The sequence below is a fragment of the Micromys minutus genome, assembly GCF_963924665.1.
Source record: "Micromys minutus genome assembly, chromosome: 3".
Lineage (NCBI taxonomy): Eukaryota > Metazoa > Chordata > Mammalia > Rodentia > Muridae > Micromys > Micromys minutus.
The window spans coordinates 62,092,797-62,108,582 of record NC_137972.1 but is presented as its reverse complement, the minus strand read 5'-3'; the positions used below and the strand labels follow the sequence as shown (position 1 = coordinate 62,108,582).

General features: G+C 42.1%; 1 protein-coding gene across 1 annotated transcript; it reads right to left on the bottom strand.

Moving 5' to 3' along the window:
* Positions 1–2,457: 2,457 nt before the first annotated feature.
* Positions 2,458–14,559, bottom strand: LOC308419137 (phospholipid-transporting ATPase VA-like). Its single transcript, XM_080914725.1, has 7 exons — positions 14,486–14,559; positions 11,446–11,571; positions 7,025–7,225; positions 4,640–4,720; positions 4,444–4,548; positions 3,842–4,029; positions 2,458–3,657 (listed from the first exon to the last, which is right to left on the bottom strand). Exons 1-7 carry the CDS (start codon positions 14,537–14,539, stop codon positions 3,039–3,041), a joined length of 1,374 nt encoding a protein of 457 aa, XP_080770851.1. The 5' UTR covers positions 14,540–14,559; the 3' UTR covers positions 2,458–3,038.
* Positions 14,560–15,786: the final 1,227 nt, after the last annotated feature.

Sequence of the window (15,786 nt, the reverse complement as noted above, 5' to 3'; positions counted from 1 at the left end):
TCTTCAGTATTTCAATGTCTCTTCATACTGTGGCAACTGAGACCTCTGCAGCCTTCACCAGTACATCGTCACGATCCCCACTGTTCTCTATGGAAACTGGGGCTGGTTTTCATTCAGTGAAACCGTCTATTTCTTCCTTTCATTAATTCTGAGAGTCTTTTAATTTAGTCATTGGGAATTTTCCCGGTATAAAATCATACCAAGTACGGACAATGGTTATCTTAAGTTTCTGCCTTTCTAGGAATTCATTTAAAACTTATATACTATGGCATCAGCCAGAAAATCTGGAAACTATTAAACAAATAAGAGTTACAACAGGTGGTTTTTATTATGACTTTAATAGGAATGTCTTTAATTTTTATTAATAGGTTGCTTCTACTACTTACCAATATTTGCTGAATGCATCTAAGATGTTAGATTCTGTGCAATGCCAGATATACAAGGCAAAGTGACACAGTATATGCCACCTGAGAAGTTGGTTTTGATTTTGAAGTAAGTGGCCATACTGTGCAGCATTCATTAACTAGTTCAGTTTGATGCCCTGGGCTGGGTGAGGCATCCCGAGCAGCCATCCTCCAGCGTAGTGAGCTGATAGAATTCCTCCTCAGATCGATAGGAGCTTCTTATTTGTTCGTTTGCATTTTAGGCATATTGCCCAGTCATTTATGAACAATGTTGATTTTAGTCTGTCTTCCACTAATCACTCTTTGTAAATATTCAAATTTCCAAATGCTTTGTCAGGTTTTGGCAATGTATTTTAGGAGGCAAGTTTTAGAAGGATCATAACTTTCCCCCCATACTATGCTATGTGGAGATGAACGTGGTTGGCTGGAACAGACTACAGTAAATTGCATGAGAATTTCTCACCCCATAAACAGCAAACTGCCATACTTTTTGAAATATTTTTTTCTCTAACCCAGCTTTGCTATGAAAGTTTCTGAAGCTAATGCCCTGATCCGTTGCCAAGAAGCCCCATCCTCAGAGGGAAGATTTCTCCTGGAAGGAATCAAGGCTGTGGGGGTGCAGGATATCTTGACACTGGTTATTTTGAAGTCAGACACGTCTGTGCACAAGCATGTGTGCACATGCACCTGTCCGCACACACACACACAAATGTATATTATGCGTGTTGTTCTTATGATAAGAATGCAGCTTTGCACATTAAAATTTTTCAGATGTGTGGCTCCCACGAACAGAAAAGGTGGCACTAGGCATGGCGGGATTGACACAACAGGGACCCGGTTAGGAGAGCTGCTACTTTTGATCCTCCGTCGTCATTAGTGCAAGAATTGCCTCCCACTAACTTCTGCCACCTCTGTCTCATAGCTCCCAGGTGTCCCTGCCAGCTCTACTGAGGAGCCAAGTATGGCGAGCAGGGAAAGCCCCCAGTGGATGGAGTCCTGAGTGAATGTGCGCTGTTGACATGGGCACAGACATGTCAAGGACCACGGCTACAAACATGCAGGGAAATGGCCAAGCTTCCCTTTCTGTTCCATCCGTGGATGTTGACAGGGTACATCAACAATGTCTACCATAGCATCCTGCTCGCTGGATGTTTATAGGCTGCAGACCACTCCCCTAATTTACCTAAACCTGTCTCCTTGATTCAGCTGTATTCCATAAACCCTGCCTCCTAGTTTACCTGGAGGCAATAGACCTGACTCTCTGTTCAGCTCTACGTAATAAACATACTGTGCTTCTAAGTAACAGTGCTTCTCCATCGCAGAACCCATTCCACTGGTCTGCAGTTTCTCTGTCTTTTACTCCCTCCCTCACACCCACCTCCCAATCCCTCCTGTGTCTGTCTGTCCGTCAATTCTTCATTCGTTTACCAAACTTGTCAGGGCAAGTCAGACTGTGTCTAGGAATACAGCAACATACAAAGGACACACCCCCACCCGTTTCTTCGCAGAAATGAGGAACATTCTGTTTGGCCAGAACCATATTTAGTGGGTCGTTCTTTCCCAAATCTTTACCCTCTGTTCCTCCGAATTGCAGTCTAAGGAGACAGCTACCCACTGGATGAGCCCGAGATACACTCTGCTCACTTCCTACCATAAGTGTAGGACTGAACGGGTACTACATAGGGGATGAGTTAACATTGTCATTGATAAATTAGAGTTTGTCGTTAGAGTTTTAATCATTTCCTTTTTCCCCTTTCTTTTTGAATGAGGAGAAATGATAGCTCATCAAACAATAGCCTGACAGTAGCTACTCAAAATGTGTTGCCTATGGCCTGGTGTAAGGAGATTGGGATAACAGATCCTGACACCACACTACTGTCCCTTGGCATTTGAATGGACTTGCATGAGGAAGGGTCCCCGTAGTATTCAGAATACTCTCGTTTATGTCATTCACACAACAGTGGCACCAGACACTCTAGTTGCAAAGTGGGGGTTGTTTATTGCCTGTGATGATTTTAGCAAAAAATACATGCAACACTGGAGCTGTCAAGCCCATGAGGTGATCTTTAGGAAATGCCTGCACAGAAGTGAGTATTGGCAGAAACTTCACATGGGTTTTTCACTTTCTGTTCGCTATTGATAACATTGGAAGCCAATGGAGATGTTTGCCTCAAAGGCCACAGGCCCTTCCCTCTGTCTTCTTTCCTCCCTGTCCTGTATCCACACCCACCACAGCTACCCCAGGCTTCACGGAACTAAGCACACAGTTATACTTATGTGTTGAAGAAACAACACACATTATTTTCCTTACAAAATGAGATGAAAAAATAAATCTAGACACACTTTTCAAGTGTCACTCTTCTTTAAACTTTATATATAGATAAGATAAAGATATGTGTTCTTATTTTTCATAAGTATACTCTACTTAGAACTTTTAAAAAATAAACTTTCTTTTTTTTTGGTACCTCTGGTTTCCTATATATGTCTTGGAAACATTTAAAAAATACATCTTTCTAGAACTCTTCTGTGCAAATAATAAACATAAATAACATTAACATTTCTTACATAATAATAAAAGGCCATTTCAAGGATTTTGTTGTCACCACAATTGGCTGTGGCCCTTTGGAGGTGATACTAGAAGTAACTTGAAGTGACTTGTCCCTGTAAGCTGTGCAGGTCCTGATCTGGCTGAGGTGGGTTGGGCAGGAACTCACCATCCGGCTTGTCCATCTGTAAACTACTTCTGGACAATTGCAAGACACTTCCCAGCCCACTGGCCAGTGACAGTGAGGAGATCCAGTTTAGTGAGCCAAAGCTGGGCAGATGGAAGAGTGACGACAATGGGGCTGTCTGACTAGCACTGGTGGATTTCCTCGAGTCCCCAGGACACTTTTCTGAAATAGCATCTCTGGGGATGGTGGACCCTAAGGCCTGAGAGCCAAGTCCTTCCAGCAAGGTGTTCTCTCTTGATGGCATGTTTGTATCCACTGCACTGGGCTCCCCACTGGCCTCTGGGGAGCAAGCCAGCTGCTGAGTGAACTGGGAAGCTTGAGAGGCACAATCTCTAGGGAGAGACTCAAAAGGTCCCATGGTCTTCCTCTCTGAAAGCTCAGTTTCTGAGTGTCCAGGCGGCTGTCCCTGAGCAAAAGACTCTTTGGGAACACAGAATTTGTTGAGGGATTTCTTGGCCAATTGGCGTCCTAGCTGGAGTTGGGTGGGGAAAAGACTTCCCTGAAGGGCTTTGAAAAACAATCTAGAAAGAAGACACACACAGAGGAAAAAAAAAAAAAAAAAAAAAAAAAAAACTCAATTAGATTCTAAACTGGGCTATGACTAAGCTTCATGAGACTCACCCACCCAGGCCCAAGCACGGCAAAGGCCAAGGGATGTGTGTGCTGCGCTTGCTTATCATTTGGCCGTACCACTCAGATCCTCACCTGGGCAGCAACGCAGCAACCGGTGCGATGAGACAAGTCAAGTAGAACAGCGGGTCACCCAGTAACGTCTGCATGGTCCAGTAAGGGTTAGATGGAGGATAGCATGTGGCACAGGAGGTGTTGTATATCAGAGCCACAGAGAAAAACAAAAAGGTACTGAAGCCACAGGCTAACCAGTTGAGCCAGGTCTAAAAGGAACCAAAAAGAGCTTTTACTTCAAATTAACAGTGGGAAGAGTGAGAGCAACAAGAGTTTATCAGGAAGGTTAAGGGTGTGCCTTCTAGGTCTTATCGGAGATTCTTTTCATTGATGGCCACTTGGCCTTAGTGGAGCAACCTAGGACGGGAGCATGAGGGTAAGGAACAGGGAAAGGCAAAGGCATAGTGGTGGAGGAGACAAAAAGGCAGGCAGATAAATGGCTGCTCAGGAAATTCAGTGATGGGTCACTTGAGGCTAGGCCAGCTTTGAGTAGGTGTTATGTTCCTTCTCGTCACATAGATAAGACAACTTTGTAGTCTCCTATATGTGCAAAACACCTGCTGGGAACTATGTGACTTGTAGAGTATAATGTTGTAGAGTGTAATGTTGCCCGTGGCTCTCACCCAGGTTTTGGTTTCAATACCCAGGTGCAGCAGGAAGGTGAACAGTGCTATTGCTGTGACAGGGGTCCCCCATGTAAATACATCCACGTCGGAGTCATAGTAGGCCTGAAAGAGAGAAAGCAAAATGGTTAAGTTCTGTGTAACTGAATGTGCCTAGAAGCAGCTAAGGGGAAACCTATGCTGGGTTCCTACTTACCAGGTAGGGAATGTAGAAACATACCAGGCTTTGGAAGGCAGCATCCACCATGTTTAACCAGAATGCTAGTGGTCTGTACTCCTGAGACAGAAAAACAAAGAGCGGTCACAGGAAAGGGCTTGTCTCCTCCAAGGAATTTTTGAGCATGGGATACCATAAATACTCCACACCCTGGAGGACAATGTTCTGTTTCCGGAGCTGAGGAGAGCGAGGCTCCAACATGGTAGATGAGAAACCAAAACAGGCAGAGCCAGAGCTGCAGGTAGCCGGGTGACTGGGAACCTTTGAACTAAGAACACAGGTTCTCTAGGTATAGATTGGCAGAGTCATGAATGTGGGAGGGACGTGGAGGAGGGGTAGGAAGAGTTGGAGGGGAGAAGAGGAAAGGGTAGACATGATGTCAGTACAGTGAGTACTCATGAAATCCCCCCACACCCTCGCTGCCCGGGGAGGAAAGGGGAGAACAGACACTGCTCACTATGAAACTTTTCATCAGGAAAGAACATCTAAAATATATACTGAGCATGTCCCCCTAATCTGCATCCCCTCTCGATATGCTCCTCACCCTGGATCTGCGCTCTCCTTCCACTTTGAAACAGGTTTTATGATGAATCCTTTGAAAGTCAATTAACAATTAGCCTTAAATCTTAAACAGTGGATGTTTCTTAGTGATTTTTAAAATTGCCTATTCTTATTTTATGAATATGTTTTCAACTGTATATGTGCAAGATAAGTATTCTGTGCAAGATAAGTATTCTGCCTGGAACAGTAAGTACTCTTAACCACCAAAGTAACTCTCCAACTTCTCATGATGTTGGTAGAACTGTTCGTGAACAGTTGGGAGGTATGCCTTTGGAGGAGGTATGCCTGCTTGCCTGTTGCTATATTCCCCACCATATGTTGCCTGTGGACTCACCCTCTGAAACCTGAAGTCCCCAATTAAGTCTTTTAAGAAGTTGCCTTAGTTATAGTGTTTTATCACAGCAAAAGAGAAGTAACTAAAACACTGACATTGGTATTATGTTACAACTATTATGTTATATTATTATGTTATAGCCAAGCATACTTTTAGAACTCTAGACCCATGGCAAAATGTTCCTGATAGAGACAAATGGACTGTTCAGGTACCTGGGTGACACAAATCTGTATTTAAAGAAGCAACCAGGACCCCACCATCTCCTCAACAGCAGCCCAGAAAGTCCTCAAGTAGTTGCCAGAGGCTTGACTGTCTGCAGGATACACACAGGAACATTCACCAACACTTAAAGGAAAGGCTGGTGACATTTTCATGGGTTACCTCATGTCACATGACAAGTTATCAATGTCCTGTCTCATAGCTGGCTGAGGACAGTAGGTCAGCTGATATGGGAAGTCTGTCATGACCACTGGTGAAACACAGGATCCCCTTTCTCTCCTATGAACTGCCTCCTAAGCTGTGAAGAACTCACTGTCAGCAGAGTAACCATAGGAAGGTAACCTAAAGCAAATACATTCTTACTCTGACATACTGCAGAAGCAATAGGGTGCTTCATTATTTTTGCACGCGAAGCATGACTTAAGGGCTGGCTGGGACAACTGGCCATCAGTTTGCCAAACGTGCTGTGCTGATGTAAGTATATATTTACATCTATCTGTTCACTGAGTGGTTTCCCTGTGAGTCTGTTGTTTAATTCACATTGAAAAGTGACACTTTTTTATCTTTAATTTTGACTGCTTTAGCAAAATCGCTTAACACCTGTGACCAAGGCAGATTTACCAAAGACATTTCTGGCCATAGCTGAGGTGGAATATGTTTTTTATGTGACATACTTGAATGTATTTGCTTTCATGAATGACAGCAATGGCTTTCATTTAGGATGGCCCCCTGTGTACAGAATCTTGGTTTTCATAGCAGCATTTGAGGGATATGATAGAAGCTTCAGGAAATGCAGCTTAGTAGAAGGTTCTTAAGTCACTGTGGCCATGATGCTGAGTGGATGACAACTTCCTATTTGAGTGGATGCCTTTTTTATTTGCTTCCTGGTTCCTGACATGAACAGTTTTCTCCAGTTTGTGCATCTCACCAGTGTCCTGATGATCAGTCACTGTTACCAGAAGGTTCCTTGGGGCCCAGTTTGGACCGCCTTATCCTAGATTGCAAGTGATGGAACCCTGTGTGCAAACAGTCTTTTTTTCTTGTAAGTTATTCTTCTCAGGCGTTTTGTTATAACAGAGCAAAGCTAACACAATATATAGCAGAGCCTAGCAGGCAGCACCCATTCCACAGTTTCAATGTTTCCCCCAGGGGTGTCTATTAGTAGAGATTTGGGGGAATTTTGCTTTCTGGAAGGTTGAAAAGGAGAATAGAGGACCAGGAGGTGGAGGTGGACTCATAAGGGAGCTTACCTCCATGTTTTGGCCACTTTTGTAAAGCTGTGGCTCTCTCAGCAACATGTCAGCTGGAACGTCCTTATCCAGCACCCCAGTCACCAGCTGGGGAAGCGACGAGAAGAGCAGATTAAAGAAAATCAGATACCACTGATCAATCATGGAAGATGCAGAAAAGCCACAGTAAAACTGGAACCAAAACAAGAGACCCACAAACATCTGCAAGAGAGAACAGAGGCATTAGGACCAGTCTTTGTTCATTTGTTTCGTTTTTGTGGTCCCTACAGAGACTCATCTGAAGAACCCAAAACCATTGTAGAGATTTTCTGTAGGTAAGTGGCTAGACAGTGATTTCTTCCCAAAAGACAGCCCTAACTTCTAGCCTTGTTGTGAATCTGCCTCAAGACATTTTCTAGCACAGCCTCCTGTCTTCAAGAGACTCCCAACAGGAATTTGAAATTCCTAGAAACATATCAGAGAGAGGTGAGACTTTGTCTCAGGAGAGTTGGTGATGACATGACCAGTGCTAACCAGTTGAGGTGTAGCTGGGTTTATAATGGCTCTTTTTTCACGAGGGCCTGTGGCGTGTTCCTTGGGGCCTTCTCTTTTCTATCTTCTTATGTACCCTAGGATACAACTCTGAGCCCATGTCCTCTTGTATTGACCCCATTTTCTTTTTGTTTTCTTTTTTCCTCTTTTTTTTTTGGGGGGGGGCCAAGGTTTAACCATGTAGCCCAGGTTATCCTTGAACTCATGGTCCGCTCCCCCATCTGCACTTTCTTTTTGAAAATGAACAATAGAAAACCATCAACAGCTCCCAAAAGACAAAGGCATACATGAGTGCAAGGCCAAGGCCAGGATCTTAAGAAGCAGAGGGCCTAAATGACCTGCTCAGCAGTGCTGGAGCTTAGGTATGTTTTTCCACTGTCACTGGGTCAGGGAGTCGGTGGCTGGAATGCATTTACATTGGGAGCATGGCAGTCTGATGACAGATGTAAAACATCATGGTTCAGATAGTAAATGTCTCCCAGAGGATCCTAAGTTAAAGGTTGTTTCCCAGATCATAGAGATATTTGGACATAGTGGAAGTCAAAAGAGTTGGGCCTAGTAAAAGGAAGCCAGTGAGGGTATATCCTTAAACAGAATACTGGAAACTCAATTCGCTCTGCATCTCTGAGAACCATGGGGTAAGCATCTTTGCTCCTATCATGATGACCTGCCTCACCATAAACCCAAAGGAAACAGGGCTAATTGTCTATGGGCAGAAACCTCTGACACTGTCAGCCAAGATAAAAACAGTTTCCTTTATAACTTATTTATTTTAGTTATTATAGTATAGTGATAGAAACCCAACAGATTATGTATTTTCAGACTCACTGTGTAATCTAGCACAAATCATAGCACCATCTCTACTTCAGTTTCCCTGTCCATGACAAGGCTATACCAGTGAGACCTACTTGGGGCTGGGGTTGGGGGTTGTTGAGAATTAAAGGATCTGATGTCTTTAAAGAACTTATTAGCTCTCTTGAAATCTGTGTCTCTTGTCAGAGGAATACTGTTCCTCATTTAATGTCTTCATTTCTTTCTTTGAGGCTCAGACTCATAGATCTCTTAACATTTACAGAAAACTAATACTTGATCAGAATAAGAGTAACAGATCCAACTTGTTCAAACACAGATGGATCTTGGCGGAGGGTGCAGGGGCCAGTCTCCAAAGGAGATGGAGTAGAGTGCGCCACTGGGCACAGTGAGGACTGGGTTCTGGAATCTGAAGCTACAGCTCTTCACGGCTCTTAAAACAGTTGCTTTATGTCTTTAGCTCTTGGCATAGCTACGTTACATCTCTTTGGGCTTTAGTTTCTTGCTTTGACAATGGCTTCTGAGGATCAGAAGAAATGCTAGTCCGTGTGGGTGGAAGCTATGACTAAATCCCCCAAGTACTGTTTTAATCTATGACTTAAGTTCCCTAATATGCAATCTTCCCCCTTCACACCAACCACTGACAGTCTCGGGCTTTTCATTGATTTTCTCCCCTGCCTTCCGCCCACAGCTCACTCTTGCTCACCCACCGTGGGCTCAGCTTTATGAGTCATAGTAGAGCAAATGGAGTCAAAGGGAACAGGAAGAAAAATACTTAGATAATTAAGAGCCTCCCCTCATAGTACCAAAGAGCTTTATTCCCAAACCTCTGTTACTATGGAAACTGTTCTTCTCTGCTTTTTATTGGAAAGGCCAATTTATTCTTAAAATTAATGACTCTCTCCTGTGAGGACTGATTACCCTTGAACTCCTCACGTGGATAAATGCTCTTAACAAAGCCCTGCATCTTATATGAAGGAAAACAGACTAATTCTCCTCCCTGTGTTCTCCAACAAAGGCAGGCTTAACATGGTGGGCAGAAGGAGAGAGTACACACCTCAGGCTGCCACTTTGGCTTCTATTTACTTCTAAAACTTTGGGAAAGCTTGAAGTATGCTATTCTCACTACCTTCGAAATTTGGCAAACTTGAATTGGGGATTACAGATACCAGCTGGCTAAATTCCTAGTTGTGAGTTTTTGTTGGGGGGGGGGGTGGAATTAAAAAATTATAACCCAAAGAAGTCAAACAGACATGGCCCACAATTTATGATGCCTCAATTTAGGATGTTTTTTTTTCAAGTTTTGATGCAGGAGTGAAAGCAATATGCATTCCCCCAAATTTTGAATTTTGAGTTCCTTCTTTGCCTGGGCTTTATTTTCTCGGGAGATGAAGAATAGTTGTTTTGACTCAAAGCTCCCAGCTGTAAGGTAACAATATTTCAGTGTATCAGGCTACTAAGCTATGATAGTAAATGATCTCAGTGGACTGAGTGTGTTTTTTCAACTTGTGATGAGTTGTTATCAAGACAACAAAACCCTACTATCAGCTGAGAGCAACTATGCTTAAGATGCCATTAAAAGGACCTAAGAAAATGAGGTTGCATTCTATTCTAGCCTACTCCACCAGAGTCATTCAGTTATGCAGAGGAAATTGGAAGCCTCTAGGCTCTGCGTATCTGAGGTCTCACTATACTGTTAACTCAGTACTGGCTTAAAAAGAAAGGAGAAATGAACTCACAAGGGCAGAAACAGCCCAACTTTTTTTTTTTTTTGGAAGTGATCCCAGGCATAGCTTAATCTAATTTAATTTCCAAATCTACTCAATTAGCCATGTCTTGATTGGTTCCAAGCATCTTGTATTCATTTGTTAGAAGACATTTTGGAAATCAGGCAAGTGGTTGGGTGGGAGAGGTTAGGAAAGGAAAATGTGTCAGCCTCCACAATGAACTGTGGAGAACACAAAAGAGCTGTACTGACATCAGCTCAGGGTTAGCATGAAGGTTTTCATATAGAATTTTAAAAAACATTAAACTTATTTTACTCTTTGTCAGAAGAGCACAAGATATTCTTGACCCTGGAGTTCTGGTACCTAGACAGTGAGATTTATGGGACAAGTTTACATCCTCATTTATCCCAAGAATTCAGTTTGTCTCCTTGTTGGTTCACTCAGGCTCAAGCTGCCAGAGGCAGAGCCAAGAGAGCAGCAGTCTAACAGCCCTTCAGGAGGATGTCTAGAAATCTCACAAATGAGTCAGAGTTCTGTGATGCTCCTGTGGGCCATCCTGCAGGCCTATGGAGTATGGAGGACCTAAGATTAAACATGAGGACCATATAGGAGAGATCAGGACGGGCTTAGTATTCAAAGCCCCTGAAAAGACACAAATGTTCACAGCACATGTGGCCTAGGCAGAATCTTTCCTTAATGGAGTTTCCTTTTAAGCTAGCTAGAAAAGTATTTATCTACTCTAAGCAGAGAAAGATGTTCAAGCCTCCTTTTTTTTTTTTTTTTTTTTTTTTTTTTTAAACTAGGTTCAAGGATACACTTGGGGATTTGTACAAGGCATTATGTGAATGTGTCTCTAATAGACACCTTTCAATGCCTCAGCTACAAGCAAGATTAAGTAATTTTCTGATTGCAAGGCCACTAAGTACTCTTCTCTTTAACCTTCCTGGCCTATAGCAGAGAAATCAGTGTCCTACTATAGACAAGCCAGTGAAGAATTTCTACAAAATTCATGCAGAAAAGCTGAAAACTTGAGAACAGAATTAGATGTCAGCTATGGACACAGACTTAGCAACCTCCTGTCAGACCACTTGGTAACTGCTGGCTTTGTCATGATGCTACTTTACAAAGTCATATATGAGCAGTCTTGCGTGGCTTGTCTGTTTACTAGAACTTTCCCCCTTATAAAGCTGTTTTCATTTCCCAGGAGTTAGTCTTCAGATATTATAAGGTACAAGGCCAGACTAAGATCACAAACAAACCCAAAACAGGGAGGTATACAAGAGACCCTGATAGTTTATGAAGACAGCCATCGTACAAATTGTAAAACTCTAAAGACTCATGTCAAATACGTACTGTGTTTTTGTAGAAGAAGTACAGCACCATGTTGGCCAGCCTGGAGTAGCACCAGTGTCCATGGACGATTAGAAGTCTCTCCAGGTATCGGAATCTTGGCACTGCAAAGTCGCTTGCCATCACAGCCTTGAAAAGGACAGTAATTCTCATCACTGCTGATGCCCCACTTGGCATGGGAAAACAAAAGCAAGGCAAAGAAAACAGGAGAGAAAAAAAAATCCATCCTAACACACTGCTAAGTGTACCTTTGTCTTATCAACTCGTTGAATTAAAAAGAAAAAAACCATTCAGTGATCCTTGTTGTTATCGAATGGTACTTTCTTGAAATTTTTTTAAGACCCCAAACACTAGATATATGATTAATGAGTTTATACAGGCTTCAAATTTTCTTTTCTAATGCTGTTTCCTAAGAAGCCACAAAAAATAGAGATGTATGGAATCTCCCTCACCCCACATTTCTCCAACCCCAATGGTACTTTTTTTCTATATTATATCCACATTTCAAAGATGAGCTAAAGCTGACCAACCAACGGGTATCAGACAGACAGAAATCCTGGGAGGTGCACTTTGGAAACCTCTTCCAGGAGAATAAATAGTTTTTATGGAATGACAAGACAAAAGGATCTCTACATGTTTGGCACTCAGGCATTTTGTTCCAAAATATCATTCTCTTGGGTGCTGGGACACGCAGATGGAGAGCATATGGCTGTGAAGGGAAGGGATTGTGTAGGCCTACTCTCAGCCATCTCCTTCCCTCCTGCTGTCTCCAACAAGGTTCACTTGTGAAACTGAAAGAGGCCACATTTGATTTTCTCTTGTCTCCTCACAACAGCTCAAGAAATACTTGTTGAATGAACAAAAGAAAAAATTCATGAGAGATTTCTCAGAGTTACTGTTTTTTGTTTTTTTGTTTTCCTAGTTTCCCTAAGAAAGACTAAGGAAGAAAGTACGTGTCAATCCATATGCAAAGAAAGCCAACAAAGGAATCTTTTATATGATAATCTTTGATGATGGGCACCTATCGAGGAGACTTAGTTGTTACCATTCTTGCTAGGCCTGAGGAAAATACATAATTCCCCAGCCATAAAACTTGTCACTTGAATCTTGTGAGCAGTGGTTGGAAGAGCTGGGCCAGTAACTTTGAGAAAACAAATTTCTAGGTAGGATGTGGCTGAATACTTTTCTATGTACTTCAAGTTACATGCAACGAAGGATGTATTCTGCAAGATGGCCACACCTCTTCTGTTGACCCTGTTGCTGCCACTATCCTGAGCTCTTCTTGTTGTGTATGGGTGTGAAAAATCTATACTGAGTCCCTTTGGATAAGTCAGGCTAGGTCACCAGCCCAGCCACTCTGGGATAGCCACCTCAGGTCAGGAGCTGGAAGGAACCCCAGCTGAACAAAGCTTCTATTCCTGAGACAATCAGTCTCTGTGGACCCCTCTGGTCCACCATGTTGTGGAACAGACAGTAGACAAGCTCTGACAGAGGCAGACACAAAGTCAACACAGCTTCTACTACCATAGCTCTAGCAGGACAGCTGGAAAAGCTAACAACATTGGTACAGGCTATTTCTACATAGAAACAGGTACTGTGTCTTGGCTGGATTTGTGGTGGGTAGGAAAGGCAGAAGGCTAGAAAGACCAGTGAGCTTCTTCAGGAATTCTCAGCATTTGAGGTGTTTCCAAAGACTGTCCCAAAAGCTACCCTGTGTCTTATTAATCCATTTGTTTTTCAGCACCTGAGATCCAACCTGGAGTCAGTGTGTGCTAGAGCTGTGTCCTCCTCTCCTTTTCAATGACTGTCCCCATTTTTGTGAGTTTCTAAATTAACTCCACAGGACAGTGACTAAGTCTGATAATGTCTGTTTCTAAGTCTGTGCCAGACATAGTGGAAATTCACTGATTTTTGAAAGAATGAATAACAGGGTAAATGATTGAAGACCCACAGTGCACATGAAGCGTTTGGTTCAGAAATGGATGTTCCATTAGGCATGTAAGTTAGCCTTTTGTATTTGTGGAACAGAATCTGTAGACTCAAACAAATGTGGATATTCAGTTCAGTAAAAATGTATCAAAAATGTAGAAACTATTCTCTCTAAACAACACAGTATAACTACTATTTACATAGTGTTTCACTGCATTGAGTACAAGAAATCATCTAGTGATGATTCAAAGTATATAGATGGGTGTGTGCAGGGTTTATTCAAATATAACAGTTTAAGTGGGAGACTAATGCATCTTTGAATTGTGATGCTGAAGCAGCTCCCTCTATAGTGAGGGGCAACTGTACCTACCATCTGACTGTTGCTTAATATAAGACCAGAAAATGAGTGTTCTCTGCACAACTTTATATACAGTGCGTTTTCCATAAATCATTTCTGATTGAATAAGTGATTTGAATGGTGTATGAATGGTGATAAAGAATTAAGATTTTTAAAAACCCACTAAATAAATTGTTGTCTAAAATTTTATCAGGCATACATATACATGTGCGCACGCACACACACACACATATGTATATATATGGCTCAAACTTGCTCAAATTTTAGAAGTTGATATAATGTTATATCCAGGAGCAGCACATTTTAAGTTAACTAGTACGTTTAAATTCTGGAACATTCGGAACTGAAACAGAGAAATGAAAAGCACAGATGGAACTTCCACGGGAGTCCGGATGACTACATTTCATCATCCGAGGCATTTTGGGTTCCAACAGTGTCATAAAGCAGCATTTAAAGAATATTGATACTGTTGAGCAATAGTAAACATAATGCTTCCAGGGATGATCCAGGGGAGGCTCTGACTCACCTTTTCTCTTAGAGTCAGAGTTTCCTAAAATATACGTGCGTTGATACAGGCAAAGATATTTAGCACACATGGCTTTATTAACAGAATGACATTATATCTCAGTTTCTACTAGCTTAGCAGAAGGTGAACACTGGACCATATGGAAGGCAAATACTTCAGATGAGAAAACTTGTGCTATAGTGAGATAAGAGAGTCATTTTGCCTACGGGACAGTCCAAATGGTCTTTTACCTGCATGCCCTCTTGGCCTGAGATCCCCACGCCCACATCTGCCACCTGGATCATGCTGACATCATTGGCCCCATCACCTAAAAACAACACAGGCAGGAAAAATCATTGCTTTTGAGATGCATAGAAGCACATGGACATGTTGAGCTTCTTAGGCCCCTGACGGACTGAGTTCTGTGAGAAAGATCAGGGAAAGGGCAGAAGAGCAACTTCCTGGGAAAACTGAATTAACTAATCAAAATTAGGCACAATACAACATAAAACTGCCAATCACATCAACCTGCCCCTAGTAATCAACTAGCACTTAGCCACCATCTTATTCAATGGGCTCTATCCTTTTAGGATATGCATAGAAACGGTCCTTAATGTGATATCTGACACAATAAGAGAATCCAATATCATCATCATCACCGTTCCAATAACTCTACTCTGGTTATTAGCAGCTCTCCAACTCATAGTTGCCATACCAATTTTCTTACTACATCAAGCAGGTTAAACTCTGTTCAGCATTTTATGCACACCGACTAACCCCTGTGGATTAACACACATGTGCTTTAGGGTTCTTTGTGGCAGAGCAAACTTCCATTTGTTCCATCAGGCTGTTGACTGGTGAATGCTAAAACAAGAAGTCAGAGACCTTGACATCTTTTGAAAGTCAGACACAGACATAGCCACTATAATTGAAGCAATAGTGGGCATTCTTAGAATTAGATTCACAGGAACCCAAGGCAAAACACATATGACAAGCTGTAAAAATAAAACTAAGATACACAAATGTCAGAGCAACTCATGATGTGGCTATAGATTGGCCCTTTTATTTCTGTCTTTCCCCCAGTATTACAAATCAAACATAGGGATTTCACAAGTATTATGCCACTGGCCTATATCCCAAGTCCTCTCTCCACTTTTGATTTTGAGACACGATCTCATTGAGTTTGTCTTGATGGATTATAACTTACTAAGTACTCTAAAGTCTACCCTTAAATGTAATCCTTTTGTCTCAACCTTTTCCATAGTTGAATTTCCTAGGTATGACAAAGGTCTGGATTAGGGTGTCTCTTCCTTGTAATTTTATTGTTCTTTATTGGGCTAAGCTCAACATGGATGATCAGTTAGTATTTGTTGAATTAAAATTTGGAAAATAATAGGAATCTCTCTAGCTTCACATAAAGCTCCATCTATAATGAATTACAATACACAGTGGGCTCTCTAAATCTAAACAGCTGGGTTCTTAAGACTGCAGCACACGGTCCAAAAAATGATGGACCATGGGAGATTCTAATGGGAGATTAGCTTCTCCTTTT